This window comes from Chiloscyllium plagiosum, chromosome 3 (assembly GCF_004010195.1).
Source record: "Chiloscyllium plagiosum isolate BGI_BamShark_2017 chromosome 3, ASM401019v2, whole genome shotgun sequence".
NCBI lineage: Eukaryota > Metazoa > Chordata > Chondrichthyes > Orectolobiformes > Hemiscylliidae > Chiloscyllium > Chiloscyllium plagiosum.
The window spans coordinates 115170990-115192814 of NC_057712.1; the positions used below are offsets into that span (position 1 = coordinate 115170990).

The following is a 21825-nucleotide window of genomic DNA, read 5'->3' on the forward strand; positions in this document are numbered from 1 at the left end:
CAAATCTCAGGCATACAGCATTTCCCTTCAATGCCATGCACACAAATTCAACCACACAGTCACTTCAATAATTGAAAAGAACATCTGATGAAAATCAAACATCTCTGAAGGAAAGAGGTGTGGCTTCCTCAATATGCCTATACCAAAAACATTGAAAGAGTGCATTTACTAATTTGTAGGCTGTTTCAACTCTGCTACTAACACAAAGACTGATACAATACAGTATGGTCACATCATTAATAATACTAGAAAATACAAATTTGACTTTTCCTCGAATGATAAAGCGGCAGTTTATTGTGCACTCGGATAAACAGATGTTACTGGTAATTAATTGTTGGAAGCTCCTTAGATGCCTGTGTGCCAGTCATAATACAGTTTGTTTACAAATGAGAGATCAAACAACAAATTATTTTGTAAAATCTGTCTTCACTCATTAAAAAAAACATTCAAAAATAAAGCATGTTAAGCTGTACACATTTGCTTTGGTGAACGTACGAATTATATAAAAGGTGATCACATGATACACCATAAGTAAAAATGATCAAAGCATTGTACATGTTGGTTCAACACATTTTCACATCACTGAAATGTAATCCAAAGCATTTGATAACATTTTTACTTTTCAGTTTTCTTAGATAATTCTTTCAGATTATTACCATTTCTTGATGTTACTGAAACTCCAGAACAGCTTCCACTAATATTCTCCAGCATATTTTCCCCCTTAGATTGCTAGCAGATCATGACAATTTCAGACTCCCTAAGTTATATATTTTTACACACTGTAATACAATTAGTATTAGTTATATAAACTTTCATCAAATTACATTAAGGCTTTGATCACTTCATTAAACTGTCTCTTTTTTTTTTAGATTAGATTACTTACAGTGTGGAAACAGGCCCTTCTGCCCAACAAGTCCACACCGACCCGCCGAAGCGTAACCCACCCATACCCCTACATTTACCCCTTTACCTAACACTACGGGCAATTTAGCATGGCCAATTCACCTGACTTGCACATCTTTGGACTGTGGGAGGAAACCGGAGCCCCCGGAGGAAACCCACGCAGACACGGGGAGAACGTGCAAACTCCACACAGTCAGTCGCCTGAGTCGGGAACTGAACCCAGGTCTCTGGCGTGCGAGGCAGCAGTGCTAACCACTGTGCCACCGTGCCGCCCATTCTCTTATCCCATTCTATTTTAATGCTCCTATATAAGATGTGTTATCCCATAACATTTTATAGTTTACAAGAAAATTGAACTAAAACACTGCTGATTTTCATCCGCTCTCATTGCTTACTTTGGAGAAGAGCACAATCCAAAAGGAAAAGTGTCTATGAGTTATTAAAGGGTATTGACCAAATAAACAGAGCAAATGTTTATCTTTGCACAGCTATCTAGAATGAGAGGTCATGGTTTTAGGCTAAGTAGGGCAGATAAAACAGAGATGAGGACGAATTACTTGTTTCAAAGGATGGTGAATCTGTGGAATTCATGACTCCAGAGTGCAGTGGATGCCAAGACGCTGAATAAATTTAAGGAGATAGATAGATTTTTAATTTAGTAATGGGCTGAAGGGTTACAGAAAGTAAACAAGAAAGTGGAGTTGAGGCCGAGATGAGATCAGCCATGATTATATTAAACGGCAGAGCAGGCTCAAGGGGCTGAATTGTCTACTGTTAAGTATGTATTTAGCCCAAAGTCATAAATTGGTGGTTCCCTATCATAGCTGATAAACAGAAGCTTAGATCTTTATCTGCTGCAACCTGTGGGCTTACGTCGGTGGTATTGTGATGCTCACGTTTTCTGACTTTTCTTATGCCTTCCACCATTTTAAATTGTGTGCTTTGGACATTTGTGTGAAACTCTTTACTTCAGCAAATTTGGGCCTCAATGAGATCCAAAATATTCATCAAATGGCAAATTCATCAAATCCCAACAGCAGTTTAAGTTGATTTCACGAAGCCGATGCCTGATTAAAGAAATATCCATAAAAGATAGATGAGAAGCTAAGTGATTTCTCTTCTGAAGTTTCAATAACAGTGAGGAGGAACAGCAGGTAGTTCTTAATGAAACATAGGGCCCACCCTACTCACCCTCTCTTCCTTATCAGTGATCATCTACCCACCCTTTTCTAATCCATTTAGCCAAATGACTAGGAACTGTTTGCACTAATGCTTGGCTGCATCCTTTCCTGCAGCTTTGATCATTAATGCTACAGTGGGGCATGGGTGTATTTAAACAAACTCTGAGGGGTCAATTGATCCGGGTTTGATTTCAGAGAGCTTGCCCAACAGCCCAAATGAATGTAACTCATTTATCCAGAGTGAAAATTAGGATAAAATCTCTATGACTGTAACAATAACTTAATGACTTTCTTTTGTTAAAAATGTGCTCTCAGTTTGAATCTTGCACAGTCCATGTCAGATTGAACACAATCTCAGTCACTAGTAATGCATTCACTCATGATATCTGAATTTTCTTGTATTTGTGTATAGAAGCTTCTGTCACACCAAGACTCACTTGGAAGATACCTTTAGGTACCAGAGAGGCAAAAATCTGTGTTTCCACATCAGACTGCCCTTTGTCAACTGACACATGCTGCACGCCGATATTTTCTTCTGGATCAGTACCCGATTCCTTTGGTGATGTGTCTGTGTTTTGCTGGGCAGTAAGATTCCCTTTGTTATTCGGGGGGCTCTGTAGTTTCTGCCATTGCTGCATCTGTAGTGAGAGTTCTTGGCTAAGTAGTAGTACAAGTGTCCCACCAATGCTAAGCACCCTATTTTAAAACAAGTAGATCACAGGTATTAGGTGCAGAGTGAACGCTCTATACTGAATTTGAACAAAACCGTTAAAGAGAGATTTAGAAATAAAAAAAATCATGAACATTTGGTTTCAGTACGTTCATAACTGAACTCCAAAAGTAATCAGATTATGGCATGAATTTCACTTCCTGACTGTCAACTGATCTCAAATTTGCAATTGGCTCAATCACTGCAAGCTCTGGAATTTCTATCCTCTATGACAGAGAGGCTGCTAAACGTGTGTCTGCCACATCCAAACCCTTAGCATGATAGTTGCAATATGGGGAATAGCTACAAGATGCATTGCACAAACTCATCAAGCTTACTCAGATAGTCATTCTGTCCCTTATGGCCTCCACAACCAAGAACAACAAAAGCAACAATGTCAAGAGGAAACCATCTGGTTCCCCACTAAAGTCACACAGTATCACCTCTTGGATCTAACTAGTACCACCGTAGGAACATCAGCACAAGGGCTGTCTGAGTTTAAGGAGATGGTCTTCCTGAAAAGTCTCAGGCCGACTGTGCTGTGGTGTAAACAGCAGGGAAGTAATGTGGTAGTAAACTTGTACTCATGCTTGAGTAGTATAAATAATCAAATTAAACAGACTAATTGTTAGTAGATTTTTCATGCCACGTGGGGTTTTAATTTCATCACCATCAGCACAGTGTGAAACTGTAATTCTAAATGAGCTGTTTAAACCAGAATTACCATATATACTCGCATATAGGTCGATCGCATGTTTAAGTAACCATTTTATTTTTGGCCAAAAATGTTGTATTTTTCATATATCTCATTTATAAGTGGACCCTAGTATGTCACATTATAACCTCTTACAAACGAAACTGCATGTTCCCATCAACTTATTTTGCTGAAATTTCATAGATTTTTCAAAAAATATCTGCTTAATGAAGAAAATAATTCAATTAGATTCTCTACAATGTGGAAACAGGCCCTTCGGCCCAACAAGTCCACACCAACCCTCCGAAGAGTAACCCACCCAGACCCATTTCCCTTTGACTCATGTACCTAACACAATGGGCAATTTAGCATGGTTAATTCACCTAACCTGCACATCTTTGGACTGTGGGAAAAAACCGCAGCACCCGGAAGAAAGCCACGCAGACACAGGGAGAATGTGCAAACTCCACACAGCTAGTCACCCAAGGCTGGAATTGAACCTGGGACGCTGGTGCAGTGAGGCAGCACTGCTAACCACTGAGCCACCATTCTGCCCACTTTCGCATTCATTCAGTCATACCACTAACTTTACTCATCACTCTTTGACTATACTGCATCTCTGTTCGTTCATTCATAACTCTACTTAGCCCACTTGTTTTACTACAGCACATTTTGATTCATTCATTCACTCATTCATTCAGATCAGTACTTAGTCTATTGGTACTTATTGCACTTTGTTCACTATACATCCAAAAGTTAATATTGTTAAAAAATGAATCATTTTAATTGTGCCATTACATCTGAATAAAAGTGAGACATACCGGTACATCTTTAATTCTTTGACATTTCAGTATACCGTTTTGTTCAGTTCCAAAACCATACGAGGAATAACATTAAATCCACTCATGTAGAGGATTTTACTGGATACATTGTTCCTCTTTTATAATACAAAATTGGATTTTAAAAGAGGAACAATCAATGTTGGTGCAATTATGCTAAGTTAATTTACAATTAGTACTCTCTTTAGAATAATAGTGTGGGTGTGCAGTTTAAGTTTCATTTCTTTAATTCAAGCACAGGTTGTTGATGAACTGCTGTGTAACAGGGCCTTGCCCCCACTCTCCGTGGCTACCCTCCCCCCTCTCTTCTTCTCTCCCCGCTAAATTCAGTGCTATGCTACAAACCTCCAGCGCCTTCCATCAGCACGGTCCCGCGCAGGTGCATGGTGGGGAAGCAGTGCCAGTCACCTATCTCCAACAACATCACTGCCCGCTAAGCAGAACACTTGCCTGTTTGATGGGCAGGCTGCAATCCAATCAGAACTGCAGCCTGTGGGCAAGGAACCCACCCACCCGACTGTCACAGAGAGATTGGAACTCCATGTACTGTATCAAAGAATGTAGCAAATTGAGGAAAGTTTGTGTTTCTGACTCAGACCTGGCAGGAAGATGGACCGCAGAAAATTAGGTTTCAGTAACTATTTAGGATTCTTCTTTGCCCGGGATTAATTGTGCGATCAAATCAGCTTCTGCTAATAATATAGTATTTCGAACTACAGAATGAATTTCAGCCGCTCGAAAACAATACCTTGTGTCCAAGTCGACTCCTAATTTCAGTTTTAAAAAAAATCATCTTCAAAATTCAACCTATACACGAGTACATACAGTATTTCTTACTTTTGTATGTTCATGGAATCTATGTGTTGGGAGTCAATTTATTGCCCATTCCGGATTGACCAAATCACTCAGTTGAATGGACAATCATGTCAGAGGGCAGCTAAGAGTCAAGCATATTACTCTGGGTCTGGACTTACATGTAGGAGAAAGTGAGGACTGCAGATGCTGGAGATCAGAGCTGAAAAATGTGTTGCTGGAAAAGTGCAGCAGGTCAGGCAGCATCCAAGGAGCAGGAGAATCGACGTTTCGGGCATAAGCCCTTCTTGAGGAATGAGGAAGGTGTGCCAAGCAGGCTAAGATAAAAGGTAGGGAGGAGGGACTTGGGGAAAAGGCCAACCAGGTGAGTATGGATCCCATAAGAACATGTGTGAACCAAATCGGTTGCAACCATTGATTATAGTTGTCATGGTCAACATAACTGAGACTGGCTTCCAGTTCCAGATTTTATAGTTCAATTTAAAGTCCATTAACAACAGTGTTAGGATTTGAACTTGCTTCCTTAGAGCATTAGGGACACTGAGTGCTGGAGTGGCGTGGGAAGGGCACACAGAGTGCTGGATTGGGGTGGGGATGGGACACACCGAGTGTGGGGATGGCATGGGGCGGGGGGACAACACAGAGTGCCAGAGTGGAGTGGTGGAAGACCAAGTGCTGGAGGGGATCAAGTACTGGAGTGGCGCAGGACGTACCGAGTTCCGGAGCAGTGCAACTTACCATTGTGCAGCTGAATCGTGACGTGGAATGGAGTGGACTGGAGGCTTGGAAAGGAACTACTACCTTGCCTTTTACTGCTCTTTTGTATCCAAGATTTGTACCTGGGTACTTGTACCTACGTTGGCATCATTAAAGGCAGCCATTGTAAAAGCTTTTCACCGTACTTCTGCTCTTCCGTACTGGAGTACATGTGACAATAAAGGATATTCTATCCAAGTCCACCACTTAGTGTGGTTATGGGCCATGTTTAACATGGACACTTAAATTAGTCATTGGCAGTAATATGCCATCTCAGTTCCTACTACCATCTGTCATGGGTTTGTTTCCTGATTTTGGCCTTGGTGGGAGGATTTCAGCCTCCAATAAAATTTAGCTTTATGTAATTTAAAAGTAGTATTTTGGCATTCCAGTAACAGTTTTCTTCCCCTCCTGAACCTTAATTGCAATTTTAACTGAAATCCAGAAACAAAATCTAAAGTTAAAAACAGAAGAGCCATATCCTACCTCACCATCTCTTTGAGGATGTATGGCATTATTGTCTTCATATCCTGTGAAATCTTAAATTTTTTTCCAAATGGAATGTCACAGATGACTACATTCATGCTTTCTGTAAGTAGAGGCAATTCTGCAATATGTAAACCAAAGTTATAAATTTTAAAGTGAAGTAAAATTCAACTTTGTCAAAAACACTTACTTATAATCAGTGCAAATCCAAGTTAAATTGACTTGTTGCTGAAGTACAGTGAAATTAATCAATGTTAGTACCAATTAACCAATTAGTTTTAGTATTAATACAGTTTGAAGAGAGAATCAACATTGATAAGAAAGTGAGGACTGCAGATGCTGGAGATCAGAGCTGAAAATATGTTTCTGGAAAAGCGCAGCAGGTCAGTCAGCATCCAGGGAACAGGAGAATCGACGTTTCGGGCATTCCTGAAGAAGGGCTTATGCCCGAAACGTCGATTCTCCTGTTCCCTGGATGCTGCCTGACCTGCTGCGCTTTTCCAGCAACACATTTTCAGCTATCAACATTGATACTCCTTTTAAGAAAGAATCAAATAGATTAAGCATATGGAACATTCTCTCCTCATTTTTGAATGCATTTTATTTGAAAATGAGGACACAATTAAACATTAAAATGTATTTATGAGGGAGACAAATTATCGCAAGATGCACTCCTAACCCAAGGATCATTATGTGCATTGCTTAAACTTTCTTGCCTAAAGGATGTCAAAAAAGGACTTAATCGACCTATCCCACCAGACGTGGGGCACTTGTTAAAGATATGCCCAAAGGTAGGGCTCTAGCTTATTCATTAAAATTACCATTATGGATTTATCATAGCACGATGAGGATTAACTCTACAAATTTGTGCTGGAAAACCACAAACTCCATAGGAAATCCATGCTCAAAAGTCATGAGAATACACAGGAGCCTTGATTACTTGAACACTATTTCGTTCTAGTGCTAATTAACCAAATTGATTAGTGGTTAATTGATTCGATGCCTCTCCTCTGGGGCTCGGAGTTTTCTGAAGTTTCCTTTTTCTTTGCTCTGCCTGCCTTGCTGCCTCTCTCTGACTCAGGGTTTGTTTCTGAGCAGACACACCCTTGTGTAAGGGACCTGCAGCATTGCTGAAGTCTACCCTCCCACCATCAGTTCAATACGATTGACACAGTGAGCACTTGCTAAGTCCGCTCTCTGTTCAGAAGACTAGACAGCAGCACACCATGTGCGAGCCCCCGCACTTCCCCCCCCCCCCCCCCCCACCCTCGCCGCTGCCCACCATCCGTCCCCACACCCCTTATCCGCCCCTCCGACCCCGCTCCACATCCACCCCTAACCTTGCCCCGTCCAGCCCCACCCCTGCCTCCTGTCCAACACTGCCCCCCTCCTGTTCAACTCCACCCCGATTCACCCCTGCCCTCACCCCAGGAGAAGGGTGGTTTCGGGTACACCCATGTAGAACTCCAGGGAAAGTGTGGGGAGAGAGAGAGGAGGGCGGTCAGTCATTTGGAGACGGTGCCTGGGCTCCCATCGATGTTCGGGACTGTTCTTGGTAGCATTTCACTAAGCAGAGTTCATTTTTAATCACTGTAAACAAAACACGCGATCAGTGTTGAAAAACCTCTTTGTTGCAATGTTTCTATCAGGACCTTGAGATCAATTTGGATAATTGATATTCGGATAATCGAGGTTCCTCGGCAGATGGCCTCGCCTAATTTCTGCAATACTGCCAGTTCTTCTGTAACGTGATCATTAAGTTCCTGTGCAACCCTGTGCCATTGTTATGACACGGGTCAACCCCCCTGCTTAATTTAAACCAGCTACACTGAAAAGACTTATCTCATGCAGCAATCTGTGAAAATTCAAGGCGCCAAGAACTATTTAACTTTATTTCTTAAAGTATAACAGAGAATAATTAACCAACAACTATTTACAACTCCTTTCTCTACCCTATCTTTTCCTTTCCTTTCTATTATACTAGTCTGATAAAACCCTCGAGTTAGATTTACCAAAAATTCAAATCTCAAAACCAGGCAGCTGTCGAATCTTTCCTTTATATATTTTCTCCTTGTTAGGGATTTCTATTTCACAGGTCCTTGATAAATACAGGTACCTTTAAGACAGCTGTGTTTTGGGCAATCTGTACATGCTGGTGGCTTGGCAGTTCTCCTCTCAACTGTTCAGGTTTTCCTGGTGTTATACCCCAAAGCATCAGATTGTGTCATTGGCTTTTAATATTGTCAACATACTAAATTCAAACTTGATTAGAGTTCGGTTTTTGTTGGGATATATTTTAAACTGATTAGTCGAATTCAATTTTGTTTTTGTATCTAGGCAACTGGCTACTCTAGCTGCTGGACCAAATGTTACAATATAACTTCTCCTGCACTCTGTGTGCCTCTCTAAGTCCTTCACTCCCTTAAAGGTACAGTACACTTCTACACTTTCACAACACTGTATAAAAATTGCACAATAAAAATAACACTTACAAATGTTGGCAATGCAATCACGTTAAAACACACGTTTTAAAAGTTCACATTTTAGAGACAGTGTTCCCTATTCATCAATCTTGTTGCAGCCATTTTGTGTTAACAAAAGATACATCATATCAGAACTGACTGTATGACTAAACTTTGAATAGCAATTTGAAGAAACTGAGAGATACCTTCAGAAATGCAATTTAAATCTAAATAAATTACATCCAAATTAAATTGAAATAGAAATCTGTTAGATTGCACTTTGTAAAAAGATGGTAAGTAGGATCTGTAGTTTTACACAGAGAGATTAAAAGGTGCAGCTTGACTAGCCATCATGCTGCATGTTTCCTCAAGTAACCAGCCACACTCTGAAGTTAACACAAAATAAAAATACACCAAACATTCCAGAATTGGATTAGAAATTTCTGTTAGTATTGCAAAATGCATGTTTGCCCCCAAAATTAGGAGGTGCCTATTACCTGTGACAGAAGCTCTCATTAGGTCAATGTTGCTGATCAGTTTTGCAAAGCACACATTAGCAGATGCCATCTGCAATTGTGAGGCAGTATTGTCTACTCCATGGTAATATGCATTCTAGAGAAACCAAAAAGAAAGTCAAGGTAACTGCATCAAGAGGAGAATGTTCATAGGTAAGGAGGAAAGATCTTCATTGCGAGTTCTTAAAAAGGTGAAATCTTTTCTCCTTCCTTTCCTTTTTAGGTTTGAAGTCAAGTATTATTGCTGTCGATGTATGCAAACAATATGTTGTCATGTCTCTTTTAACATGATTCAGCCAATTACATCAGAATATTTATCTGCCCAGAAGTTGTCACTCAGATGATAAAAACTCATGATAGGCACCTCATTATAATCATCGTCAAAACTCAGAACACGCACTGTGCTTAAAAAAAGTCAGTTGTAATATAAATGCAGAGACTGCAGTATCCTATAAGACTTAAAATTTTGGTGAAATACAATCAGGAATTGCAGGATCTGCAAGACAGCTCTTATAAAAAGGTTTTTGACCTGAAACTTTGAATCAATTTCTCACTTTCAGATATTGCCAAGTCTGAAAATTTCCAGTATTTCCCATTTTAATTTTAGATTTCAAGCAGCCACAATACTTGCCTGAATAATTTGATGATAAACTACACGCAATCATAGCAAGAGGCAGATTATTTGTCTGCACTCCAATGTTCAGCAAAATACCAGAACCCCCGGGATATACAAACTTTGTGACAGTGCCACAAACTTTGATATTATTTCATGCCACAAAAATAAATTTTAAAAGTCATGATCAGAATTACTTCGAGATAATTCCGTGATAAATGTATAAAAAGTTATAATTTCCTCCATTACCTTCAATGAAACTGATTTTCATCAAACCTTTTAGTATTTTCTGCATTGTACCTACAATGCTTCATCCATGATTAGCAATGTTTAATTACTGTGAAGTATAAAAAGACACCCAAGTACTACAAAGTTTAAAAACTAATCTGGGTGTAGTTTTATGGTAACATATTATTCCAAGTTCTTAAAATAAAATTAAGACACTTGACAGGGTAAATAACTGCAGGATCTTCCCTCTGGTGGGGATTGTCAGAATTAGGTACACAGTTTAAGGGGGCTGCCAGTCTGTGGAATTCTCTTGCCCAGAAAGCAGTAGAGGCTGGATCTTTGAAACTATCCAGGGCAGAGTTTGATAGATTTCTGATAGACAAGCAAGGCAACGGTGCTGGGAAAGACACAAGAAAATTGAGACCACAACTGGATCTTACTGAATGGCCTACTCCTGCTCCCAACTTCAAATTTTTATGCAAGACTTCATTTCTAATATTCTTAGAGAACAAAGGTTTAAATGCTCCTTCTCTACACTGACTACACCAAACATTTATAAACTATTCGTAAGTTCATACTGAGATATTACTTACAGGCCATTCTTTGGCAGCTTCCAGCAAAATGGTTCCTAATCCACACATCGGATCAAGTACTAGTGAACCAGCCTAGAAATAATGAGAAAATATTTGTGTTCATACTCTGCATGATGTAGTTTGGAAATCTTATATTGCCATGCATTGTGCCCTGTAAAATCCAAATCTGTGGTCCAGCAATTATACATGAGGTGCAGTTGGCTCGAATGTTTTACACTTTGATGAAAGTCGCACTGTGAACGCAGAGAAGAATTGCAAACAAAGCATCATTCATTATGTGCTAGACAGCCTCTTCCTTTAAAATATAAAATGAAATTCAAACACGTGAATGACTCAAAGGCCAGAAGAAATATTGTTATGTTGGTGCTTCCATTGGAACCAGGAATTATATACCTGGTAGACACATAGTAAATCTGAACAGGAACATTTTACTTATGATGTTCACACCTCCATAGCTGGTTCTAGAGTTGACTCAAGCTCATTCCCCCCACCCTCACCTCCTTCCACCTATCGTATTCCCAGCACCCCTCCCCCAAATTCCCTCCCCCCTACTTTTATCTCAGCACACTTGGCACACCAGCCTCATTCCTGAAGAAGGGTTTATGCCCGAAACATCGATTGTCCTGCTCCTTGGATGCTGCCTGGCCTGCTGTGTTTTTCCAGCAACACATTTTTCAACACTGGTCTCCATCATCTGCAGTCCTCACTTTCTTCAAGCTCACCCCTTCCAGGTCACATGACCAATTCTCTCACAGGAACAGCACCCAGCCTAAATACATCAACACCCTTCCTACTTTATTTTAAAAACTCCAGTTAATTAACATGTATACAATTATCAAAATTATACATGCATTATAGCCAACATATGTACACAGTCAGGAATATCTACAAAAGCATGGCAAACATGGCATAACAACTACTCCCCCCTTTTACAAGATGTTCCATCCATAGACTACATCAACATGATCAGTCTCTCAGGGGGACATTGATTCCTCGAAGACCATCTCCTCATCTCAGGAACGTTGTCTAGAGTAGTCTCCCAGGCTTACGGAAGCTCCTGGTATTCCGCAGATATGCCCCTCTCTGATTGGCTGTCATTGCCCTGTGACACTGCTATCGACTCCTTCATGGTATGAACAACCCGTGTTGGAGACACACCGCTAGGTCGACACCCCTGGTCCCACCTGGACCAGTTTGGTTTTCTGAGGGATGTCCTCCTGTTGATGGGGTCCAGTGGCCAGCTGCTCTATGTATCTCCACCAGAGCAGTACATTCTTAGCCTGTACCATATACGATGCCAGTCCTGTATGAGCAAACATCACAGATGGGATCCATTTCTCCCCAGACCTAAAATTTTGGGCCAGCACGATCTTTCCTCTTTGGAATACCCTCGACCTCATGAGGCAGCTGCTTTTGTGTACAGGTCACAAAGTCAAAAGGTGCTGTGAAGAGGAGTCTTAGGGAGTTACTACAGTGTATCTTAGACACAGTGCTACTACAATGCACTGGTGATGGCACAGTGAATGTTTAAGTTGGAGGATCACATCAGGCAAGTGAGAAGTATTCAACCGCATTCCTGACCTATCCCTTTTAGATGATGGACAGGATGTGTAGAACCAGGTGATGTTATTCACTGTGGAATTCCCAGCCTCTGACATGCAGGTGTAGCCAAAATAGTGATATGGCTGGCCCAGTAAGGTTCTAGTCAATGGCAACCATGTGAATGTTGATGGAAGGGGATTCAGTGACAATAATACCACAGGGAGTTGGTTGGACATTTGCTCATTGACAGTGGTCACTGTCTATCATTTTGAGGTAACAATACAACTTGCTATTTATCAACCCATGAGCAAAAGTTGTTCAAGTATTCAAACTATGGGCATGTACTGATTCAATATCTGAGGAGTCATAAATGATACTGAATACTGTGTAATCATCAGTGAATACCTATTTCTGACTTTATGATTGAAGGTATGATAAAGCAGCTGAAGATGGCTGGGCAGATAACATTATTCTGAGGAACTCCAGCATTGAGTCCTGAAACAGAATTGATTGCCCTCCAACAAACATAATCATCCTTTGAGTTAGATCTGGCTCCAAATAGCAGTTTTCCCTGACTCTCACTGACAAGTTTTGCTTGGGCTCCTTGTTTCCACACTTGATCAAAAATAACCAAGGCAGTATTTGAAGAAAAAGAAAAAAGGGGAGCAAGACTACTTGGAAAGTTTTTTTCACCCCCCCAATACAAAAATATCAATCAGAATGAATGATTTAGAAGCATTCTGTGCTTTATGAATCTAAACCACATTTCGCTCTGCCTGCTGCAACTGGATTCTCAGCTTCCTGACCCACAGGCCACAATCAGTGAAGATAGACAACAGCACCTCCTCCATGATAATCCTCAACACTAGCATCCCACAAAGATGCATTCTCAGGCCCCTACTGTACTCCCTGTACTCCCAGGATTCTGTAGCCAAATTTCATACAAAAACTAAGTGCTGGTAGGCTGATATCAAACAAGATGAATCAAAATATATGAAGGAGATGACTTGCTTGGTGTCATGGTGCAATGATAAATACCTCTCTCTCTCTCTCAATGTTGGCAAAACAAAAGAACTGATCATTGACTTCAGGAAGAAAGGAGGAGGACACACCCCAATCTACATCAACGGAGCTAAGGTGGAGAGGATCAAGTGCATCAAGTTCCTAGGAATGACGATAACCAACATACTGTCCTGGACCTCCCATGAAGATGCGATTGTCAAGAAGGCACAGCAATGCCTTTTCTTCCTCAGGAGACTCAGGGAATTTGGCATGTCCATAAGGACCTTCACCAACTTTTACAAATGCCCCATGGAAAGCAGTCTATCCATGTGCGTAACAGCCGGGTATGGCAACTGCCTGCCCAGGACTATAAGAAACTATAGAAAGTTGTGTGCATAGTCCAGACCATCACGGAAGCCAAACTTCCATCAATGGACTCCATTTACACTTCTATTGCCATGGAAAGGCCGCCAACATCATCGAAGACCCCTCCCAGCCCGGTTATACTCTCTTCCAACTTCTTCCGTCAGGCAGAAGGTACGGAAGCTTGAACACACTCACCAACAGGTTCAAGAACAGCTTCTTACCCACGGTTCTTAGACTGCTAACTGGACCTCTCTAATCCCAAATAATGTTAATCATGTTTTGTGCACCTCTGTGCAGTTGTAACCTTGTATGCCTCACTCTGACTAAGCACCCCATAATCTGCATGTCCTTGTTTGCCATATGCCTGTACTGCTCACAAAACAAAACTTTCCACCATACTTAGGTACATATGACTACAATAAATCAAATCAAAATGGCTGTTTGCACTTTCATTGATCCTTTGTCTCTCACTCGCTATATGAATGAAAATTCTGATTATTTTGTGTGTTACTTACCTTGATGTCAGCAAGATATGCCATAGCCCAAGCCACTGTAGATCTCAGTCCTGCACTTTTAATATAATCCCTGCTGGCTAAAGGAAGCCTAGAAAAATACAAGAAACTTACATGGGATTCTGTGTGCAATTCGCCTACAAAGATCAAACACTTCAAAAGTATTTACAAAAAAGATACAATAAAAACACTACAGATTTGCACCAATAATAAGTGATCTCCAAGAGCAAGACCATGTTAAATTTTGAAGAATTCAACAACATTAATTATTCTGTAAGAAAAAATTACCTTACAATAGGAATCCCGACCACACAATGAATGTCACTTAAATGAACATAGACCTGCAAAGAAAGTTTTATCAAATTAAACTTGGCTACAGCGAGTCCTCTGTGTTAAGCTTCTCCTACTAATTTTGTCTCAACACTTATCCTTTGGGGCCTACTTTTTACATTTGCATGGTTAATACTGAAAATCAAAAAGGCACAAAGACAACAAATGCCAAGGGGAAACACATCAAAGGGTTATATCAACTGTACTTGAAGAAGAGATTTCCTCTCATGATCTCAACTATTATATGGTGAGGTCTTGCATTGGTTTGTAAATGTCTGTGATGGTTGGCAACACATTCAAACATGATTAGGCAAAATTTGATCAAAGTCTAATTTTGTCTCAGACCAGCTCAATGAGAAAGGGCTCCCAGTACATTACTGAAAATTGACAACATACTTTTCCTGTCTACCTTGACGCACCATACTCAGCTTAATGCTCCAAGTTACACCCTTAATAGATTTTAAACTTAAATGATAAAACTCCTTTGAGAAAAATGGCAGATTTAATCAGTGAATTAACCAGTTGAAAGAAGAGCCAATTTTTTTCATGAACTTAACTTGAAGATAATATTACAGATTAAACTGAAATGAATAATTTGCTTTGCCCAACATTCCAGAGATATTCTGGTACAGCAAGTATATGTAAATCCCATTGGTATGAATCTGTGGAAATTCCAGAAAAAACATTGGAAACCCATCTGCAGGTAAATGTTAGACTTGGGTAGCCACCTGCAAGACAGGAATAAGCTTTGTCTGCAAAGGGTGAATAATGGTGAGGAAGCAAATCATTGAGGCAACTAAACACAATATGCAAAGCTAAAAGCAGATTTGAAAATAAATGAGACATCCCTTGATTGAAAGACTACCAAAGAAAATTTTTAATAATGCATTTTGCTTTAAGATTGGAAGAGCTGCAGAAAATGCACTTCAGGGACAAGGTTTCTGAGAGATATGGAGAAACTTTCTGTGGATTTTGGGGAAATATTAGAGGATCATCTTGGGGCCACCCCTCAGCTTCTAAGCTGTACAAAGGAAGCCATTCAGCCAGTCATGCTGACTTATTTTGCAAAATTATTTCAACTGAGAATGCGTAGTGCTACAATACAGCATTTGATCTGGCCCTTTTCCAAGTGAAACGTGCAAAGGAACCTAAATTTGACTTTAACATTGATGCCCATATGAATCGATGATTCACTTAAAGTTGTCACAGCTAAAGTTGTAATTTTCAGGAATAACTTTAAGTAAGCATTTACAGTGGTAGAGAAAATGCTCAATCTTGTTTATTATGAGCCATAAAATCTCAATTACTTTAAAGATATGAAAAAAAATGGATGCAGTGCTCTGAATTCCATAATTACATGTTAAACATGTTGACTTTCAGTGGTACCACCTTGTGAGTCAATGCCCAGTGTTCAGGTTAATAGTCAGAGGAATTAAAGACAGAGCTCGAGACCAAGGCTAACATTCTAACACAGATTCGAATACCAGCAATGGTGAACTTTGAACTAAATTAATAAATCTGGAATTAAAAGTGATTCTGATGCTGACCATGAAACTATGTCAATTGCCAATAATCAACGAATTCTGTGAAGCCATTACAAGCACAGTGGACAATGTGGACCCAGTCGATGTGGTGTTTCTAGAATTCCAAAAAGCATTGCAGAAGGTGCTGCACACAAGGCTGCTGACAACGTTGCACGGTGTAACGGGCAATGTATAAGCATGCGTAGAGGACTGGTTAATTAACAGGAAACAAAGAGAGGAGATAAATGAGTGCTTTTCTGGGTGGCAGTGATGAGTGGTGTGCCACAGGGATCAATGTTGGGATTGCAATTATTCACAATTTATATAGATGACGTGGAGTTGGGGACCATATGTATTCTGTCAAAGCTTGTGGATGACACTAAGGAGAGTGGTACAGCAAAGTGTGCAGAGGACTGTGAAACTTTGCATAGGGACATAGATAGTTTAAGTGAGTGGACAAAGGTTTGGCAGATGGAGTACAATATTAATAAATGTGAAGTCATCCATTTTGGTAGGAAAAACAGTAAAAGGGACTATTATTTGAATGGTAAAAACCTGCAGCGTGCTGCTAAGCAGAGGGACCTGGGTGTCCCTGTGCATGAATCACAGAAGGTTGGTCTGCAGATGCAACAGGTAATTAAGAAGGCAAATGGAATTTTGTCCTTCATTGCTAAAGGGATTGAGTTTAAAGTTAGGGAGTTATGGTGCAGTTGTAAAAGATGCTGGTGAGGCCACATCTGGAGTACTCTGTACAGTTTTGATCTCCTTACTTCAGGAAGGATGTACTGGCACTGGAAGGGGTGCAGAGGAGGCTCATTAGATTGATTCCAGAGTTGAGGGAGTTGGCTTATGAGAAGAGACTGAGTAGATTGGGATTTTATTGATTGGAATTTAGAAGAATGAGGGGGGATTTCATAGAAACATATACAATTATGAAGGGAATAGCTAGGATAGAAGTACAGAGGATATTTTCACTGGTGGATGAAACTAGAAAAAGACAGGATAGCCTCAAATTAGGGGGAGCAGACTTAGGACTGAATTGAGAAGGAACTTCTTCACCCAGAGAGTTGTGAATCTGTGGAATTCCCTGCCCAGTGAAATAGTTGAAGCTTCCACACTGAATGTTTTTAAAGCTAAGATAGATAACGTTTTGAACAGTAAAGGAATGAAGGGTTATGGAGAAAGAGAAGGCAAGTGGAGCTGAGGCCATGAAAAGATCAGCCATGATCTTATTGAATAGCGGATGGTCTCAAAGGCCAGATCGTCTACTACTTCTCCTGATTCTCATGTTCTAATTAACAAAGACAAGTATTTCATGTGTTGTTGGAGTTCAATAATCTCAACCATACGACATTATACTGAGTAATTCCTGCAATGGTATGCTAGGCCCAGATACCTTCAGCAACTTCATCAAAGGCCTTCTCACCATTATAAAGGCCAGAGTTGGGGATATTACTGAAGTTTGGATCACATTCAGCACCATTCATGACTTTTCTCATAATTGAATCAGATGGCGTTCAAAAGCCAACATTCAGGTTTGGGCTATTAAATGGATTGAGAAAAGGACCTGTAATCCAGAGGCCCAGGCTAACGTTCTGGGACAAAGGTTTGAATATCTCCTTGGCAGTTGGAGAAATATAAATTCAAACCCAAAATAAAAAGCTAGACTAATAATTATGATGTAACCACTGTTGATTGTCATAAACAGCCATCTGGTTTACTAATGACCTTTGGAGAAGGAAATCTGCCATCCATATCTATTCTGGCCTACTTGCGATTCTAAAGCCATGGCAATGTTGTTGACTCAATTTTGCTTGGAAAATAAATACAGGCGATGTCCACATCCTGTGAAATAATATATTAAAAGATTAAAAGTAATATTTGCACCACACAAGTGCCAGTCAATGACCATTTCAAACAAGAGAATCTTCCAGTGACATCGAATGAAATTTTCCATTGCTGAATCTCCCACTATCTACACCCTGAGGTTACCACTAACCACAATGGGAACTGGACCAGCCAAATAAATACTGGGACAAGAGCAGGTCAGAGACGAGGAATGCTGTAACTGAGTTACTCACTTGCTGACTCCCAAATATCTATCCACCTTCTACAAGGCAAAAAGAAAATCAGGGGTGTAAGGAAATACTCACTTACTGCCTCGATGAGCATGGCTCCAACACTCAAGATGCTTGACGCCATTCAGGATAAAGCAGCCTGCTTGACTGTCAACCCATCAACATTCAGTACCTTTCGTCACCCAGTGGCATCTATATGCAATAACTCACCAAGGCTCCTTTCACAGAAGTTTCCAAGCTCACAATCTCTACCAGCCAGTAAACAAGGGCAACAAATATAACAGCTCATTCCTGAGGAAGGGCTTATGCCTGAAATGTCGATTCTCCTGTTCCTTGGATGCTGCCTGACCTGCTGCGCTTTTCCAGCAACACATTTTCAGCTCTGACCTCCAGCATCTGCAGCCCTCACTTTCTCCTCCAACAAATACAGGAGAATACCTGTAAGGTCCCATCAAGCCACGCGCTATCCTAATGTGGAAACATATAACTACTCCTTCACTGTAGGAGAGTCAAATTCCTGGAACTGCCTCACAAAAGCACTGTGGATATATTTAAACCACCTGGACTGCAGCTGTTTAAGAAAGAAGCTCACCACCACCTCCAGAGAAGGTATTTGCGGTGTCAGCAGGCTTAAGAATGGACAAATCCCCAGTTCCAGATGAATTGCGTCCCAGGCTGCTGTGAGAGACAAGGGAGGAGATTGGAGAGACACTGTCCCAAATTTGTTTTCTCTCTGGCCACGAGGAGGGGTCAGAGATCAATTAATCATACTATCTGGGATGGAAAATTTAAGTTATGAGGAAAGGTTGCATAGGCTTGGGCTGTTGTTCTCAGAGAAAGTGAGGACTGCAGATGCTGGAGATCGGAGTCGAGTGTGCGCTGCTGGAAAAGCACAGGTCAGACAGCATCCAAGGAGCAGGAGAATTGACGTTTTGGATTGATTTGACTGAAGTATATAAGATTGTGAGGGGCACAGAGAGTGAAAAGGAACAGCTGTTTTCCCTTAGCTGAAAGGTCAGCTACAAGGGACACAAGTTCAAGGTTCTTCAGCCAAAGAGTGGTGAATCTATGGAATTCACTGCTACAGAAAGCTGTCGAGGCCAGGTCATTGAGTATAGTTAAGACAGAGATAGATAGGTTCTTGATTGTCAAGGGGATCAAGGGTTATGGGGAGAAAGTGGGAGAATGGGGCTGAGAAATTTATCAGCCATGATTGAATGGCAGAGCAGACTTGATGGCTGAATGGCCTAATTTCTGCTCCTATGTCTTATAGGTCTAAGGTGAGGAGCAGGAGATTTAGGAGGGATGTGATGCAAGGAATACCTTTTTAACCCAGAGGGCAGCGACAGTGTGGAATGCACTGCTTGGCAGGGTGCTAGCAGCAAATTGTCACACATTCTTTAAAAAGGACCTGGATGAGCACTTGGCAGGTCATAACATTCAAGGCTATGGACTAGGTGCTGTATTTAGGATTTAGCTAAGGTCAGGTATTTCCCACATGTCAGTGCAGACACTATCTGCACTGCATGATCCTATAATTCAATGAAGAGCAATTATGGATGGACAATAATTGATTGTCCTGCTAGTGATGCTCATATCCCATGAATTAATATTAAAAGTTTCAACTGAACCAGGGAGACCAAATGTAATTCAATACCATTTTGAAGACTAATATTGTCATTGTTTTGACACTTCTAGTCAGCCTTCTGTAGTGCAGTCTTTGGGTGGAGCTGAACTGCGAGATAGTAAACATTGCACTGCAATGGATTAGGACTGGAGTGAAAAGATGGAATGCTAGGCTTAGGACAGTGGAAACTTTAGATAGCACTGCTCTTCATTCACCTTCAGCTCCCCTAGTCCATCATTAGATGTTAGGATTAGCCAATAACCAACAAGCTTCCTACTAGGGAGTGAGATAGAAAGAGATGTGAATATTGTGTTGTATGGCTGAGTGAATAAATAAGGTTTTATCCAATTTAAGACCCTTTCTTAATTTGCTAAATGGAGAAAAGTGAGGGGTGGGGACCAATTTAGACTGGTTTTGGGGTCAGGGGTGGTGGTCAAATTAGACTGGTTTTGGGATCGGGGTGGGGACCAATTTAGACTGGTTTTGGGGTCAGGGGTGGGGACCAATTTAGACTGGTTTTGGGGTCAGGGGTGGGGCCCAATTTAGACTGGTTTTGGGGTCAGGCGTGGTGATCAAATTAGACTGGTTTTGGGGTCAGGGATGGGGACCAATTTAGAGTTGTTTTGGGGTCAAGGGTGGTGGTCAATTTAGACTGGTTTTGGGGTCAGGCGTGGTGATCAAATTAGACTGGTTTTGGGGTCAGGGGTGGGGACCAATTTAGACTCGTTTTGGGGTCAATCACACAGCAAACATACTGGAGAAAAAAAACAAGAGAACACATCCTGATGGAGGAAAGAGAAGAAAACATTATGTAGACTCAATATGGAACTGATATGAAATAGGAGAAAGTGAGGACTGCAGATGCTGGAGATCAGAGCTGAAAAATGTGTTGCTGGAGAAGCACAGGTCAGGCAGCATTGAAGGAGCAGGAGAATCGACGTTTCGGGCATAAGCCCTTCTTCATGAAATAGCAAAGTGTAACAAACAGAAATACTGTTCTCCATTCTCTCTGGTTATAAAACTGTAAGTTTTGCAAAACAATCTGCTGATAGCGACAGATAGAGGAAAATCACTTCCCATAAAATTGGAAATATCTAAGAATGATTAATGTTTCAGGAGTAACCTTTCTGTCCTTTACACACACAGGCTGCGTTCTCAGCATTTTCTCTTGTTTCAGATTGCCAGTAAATTTTCAATCAAAATAGAATTAAGGAGAATCCAAAGGGTTTTTACAAATATATTAAGGGCAAAAGGGTAACTAGGGAGAGAATAGGGCCCCTCAAAGATCAGCAAGGCGGCCTTTGTGTGGAGCCACGGAAAATGGGGGAGATACTAAATGAGTATTTTGCATCAGTATTTATTGTGGAAAAAGATATGGAAGAACTAGACTGTGGGGAAATAGATGGTGACATATTGCAAAATGTCCATATTACAGAGGAGGAAGTGCTGGATGTCTTGAAATGGTTAAAAGTGGATGAATCCCCAGGACCTGATCAGATGTACCGGAGAACTCTGTGGGAAGCTAGAGAAGTGATTGCTGGGCCTCTTGCTGAGATATTTGTATCATCGATAGTCACAGCTGAGGTGCTGGAAGACTGGAGGTTGGCCAACGTGGTGCCACTGTTTAAGAAGGGCAGTAAAGACAAGCCAGGGAACTACAGACCGGTGAGCCTGACCTCGGTGGTGGGCAAGTTGAGGGAGGGAATCCTGAGGGACAGGACGTACATGTATTTGGAAAGGCAAAGACTGATTCGGGATAATCAACATGGCTTTGTGCATGGGAAATCATGTCTCACAAACTTGATTGAGTTTTTTGATGAAGTAACAAAGATGATTGATGAGGGCAGAGCATTAGATGTGATCTATATGGACTTCAGTAAGGCGTTCGACAAGGTTCCCCATGGGAGACTGATTAGCAAGGTTAGATCTCACGGAATACAGGGAGAACTCGCCATTTGGATACAAAACTGGCTCAAAGGTAGAAGACAGAGGGTGGTGGTGGAGGGATGTTTTTCAGACTGGAGGCCTGTGACCAGTGGAGTGCCACAAGGAT

The 21825-nt window shown here is 41.0% G+C and overlaps 1 protein-coding gene across 1 annotated transcript in view; it reads right to left on the bottom strand.

Annotated features, from left to right (window-relative positions):
* Window positions 1-1599: 1599 nt before the first annotated feature.
* Window positions 1600-21825, bottom strand: part of thumpd2 (THUMP domain containing 2) — a 37400-nt gene continuing 17174 nt past the window's right edge. The window contains exons 5-10 of the mRNA XM_043687163.1: window positions 14503-14555; window positions 14218-14305; window positions 10793-10864; window positions 9341-9455; window positions 6382-6502; window positions 1600-2780 (exon numbers count right to left, since the gene is read on the bottom strand). Coding sequence (XP_043543098.1) covers window positions 2462-2780; window positions 6382-6502; window positions 9341-9455; window positions 10793-10864; window positions 14218-14305; window positions 14503-14555 — 768 coding nt within the window. The 3' untranslated portion in view covers window positions 1600-2461. The remainder of the gene's footprint in view (window positions 2781-6381; window positions 6503-9340; window positions 9456-10792; window positions 10865-14217; window positions 14306-14502; window positions 14556-21825) is intronic.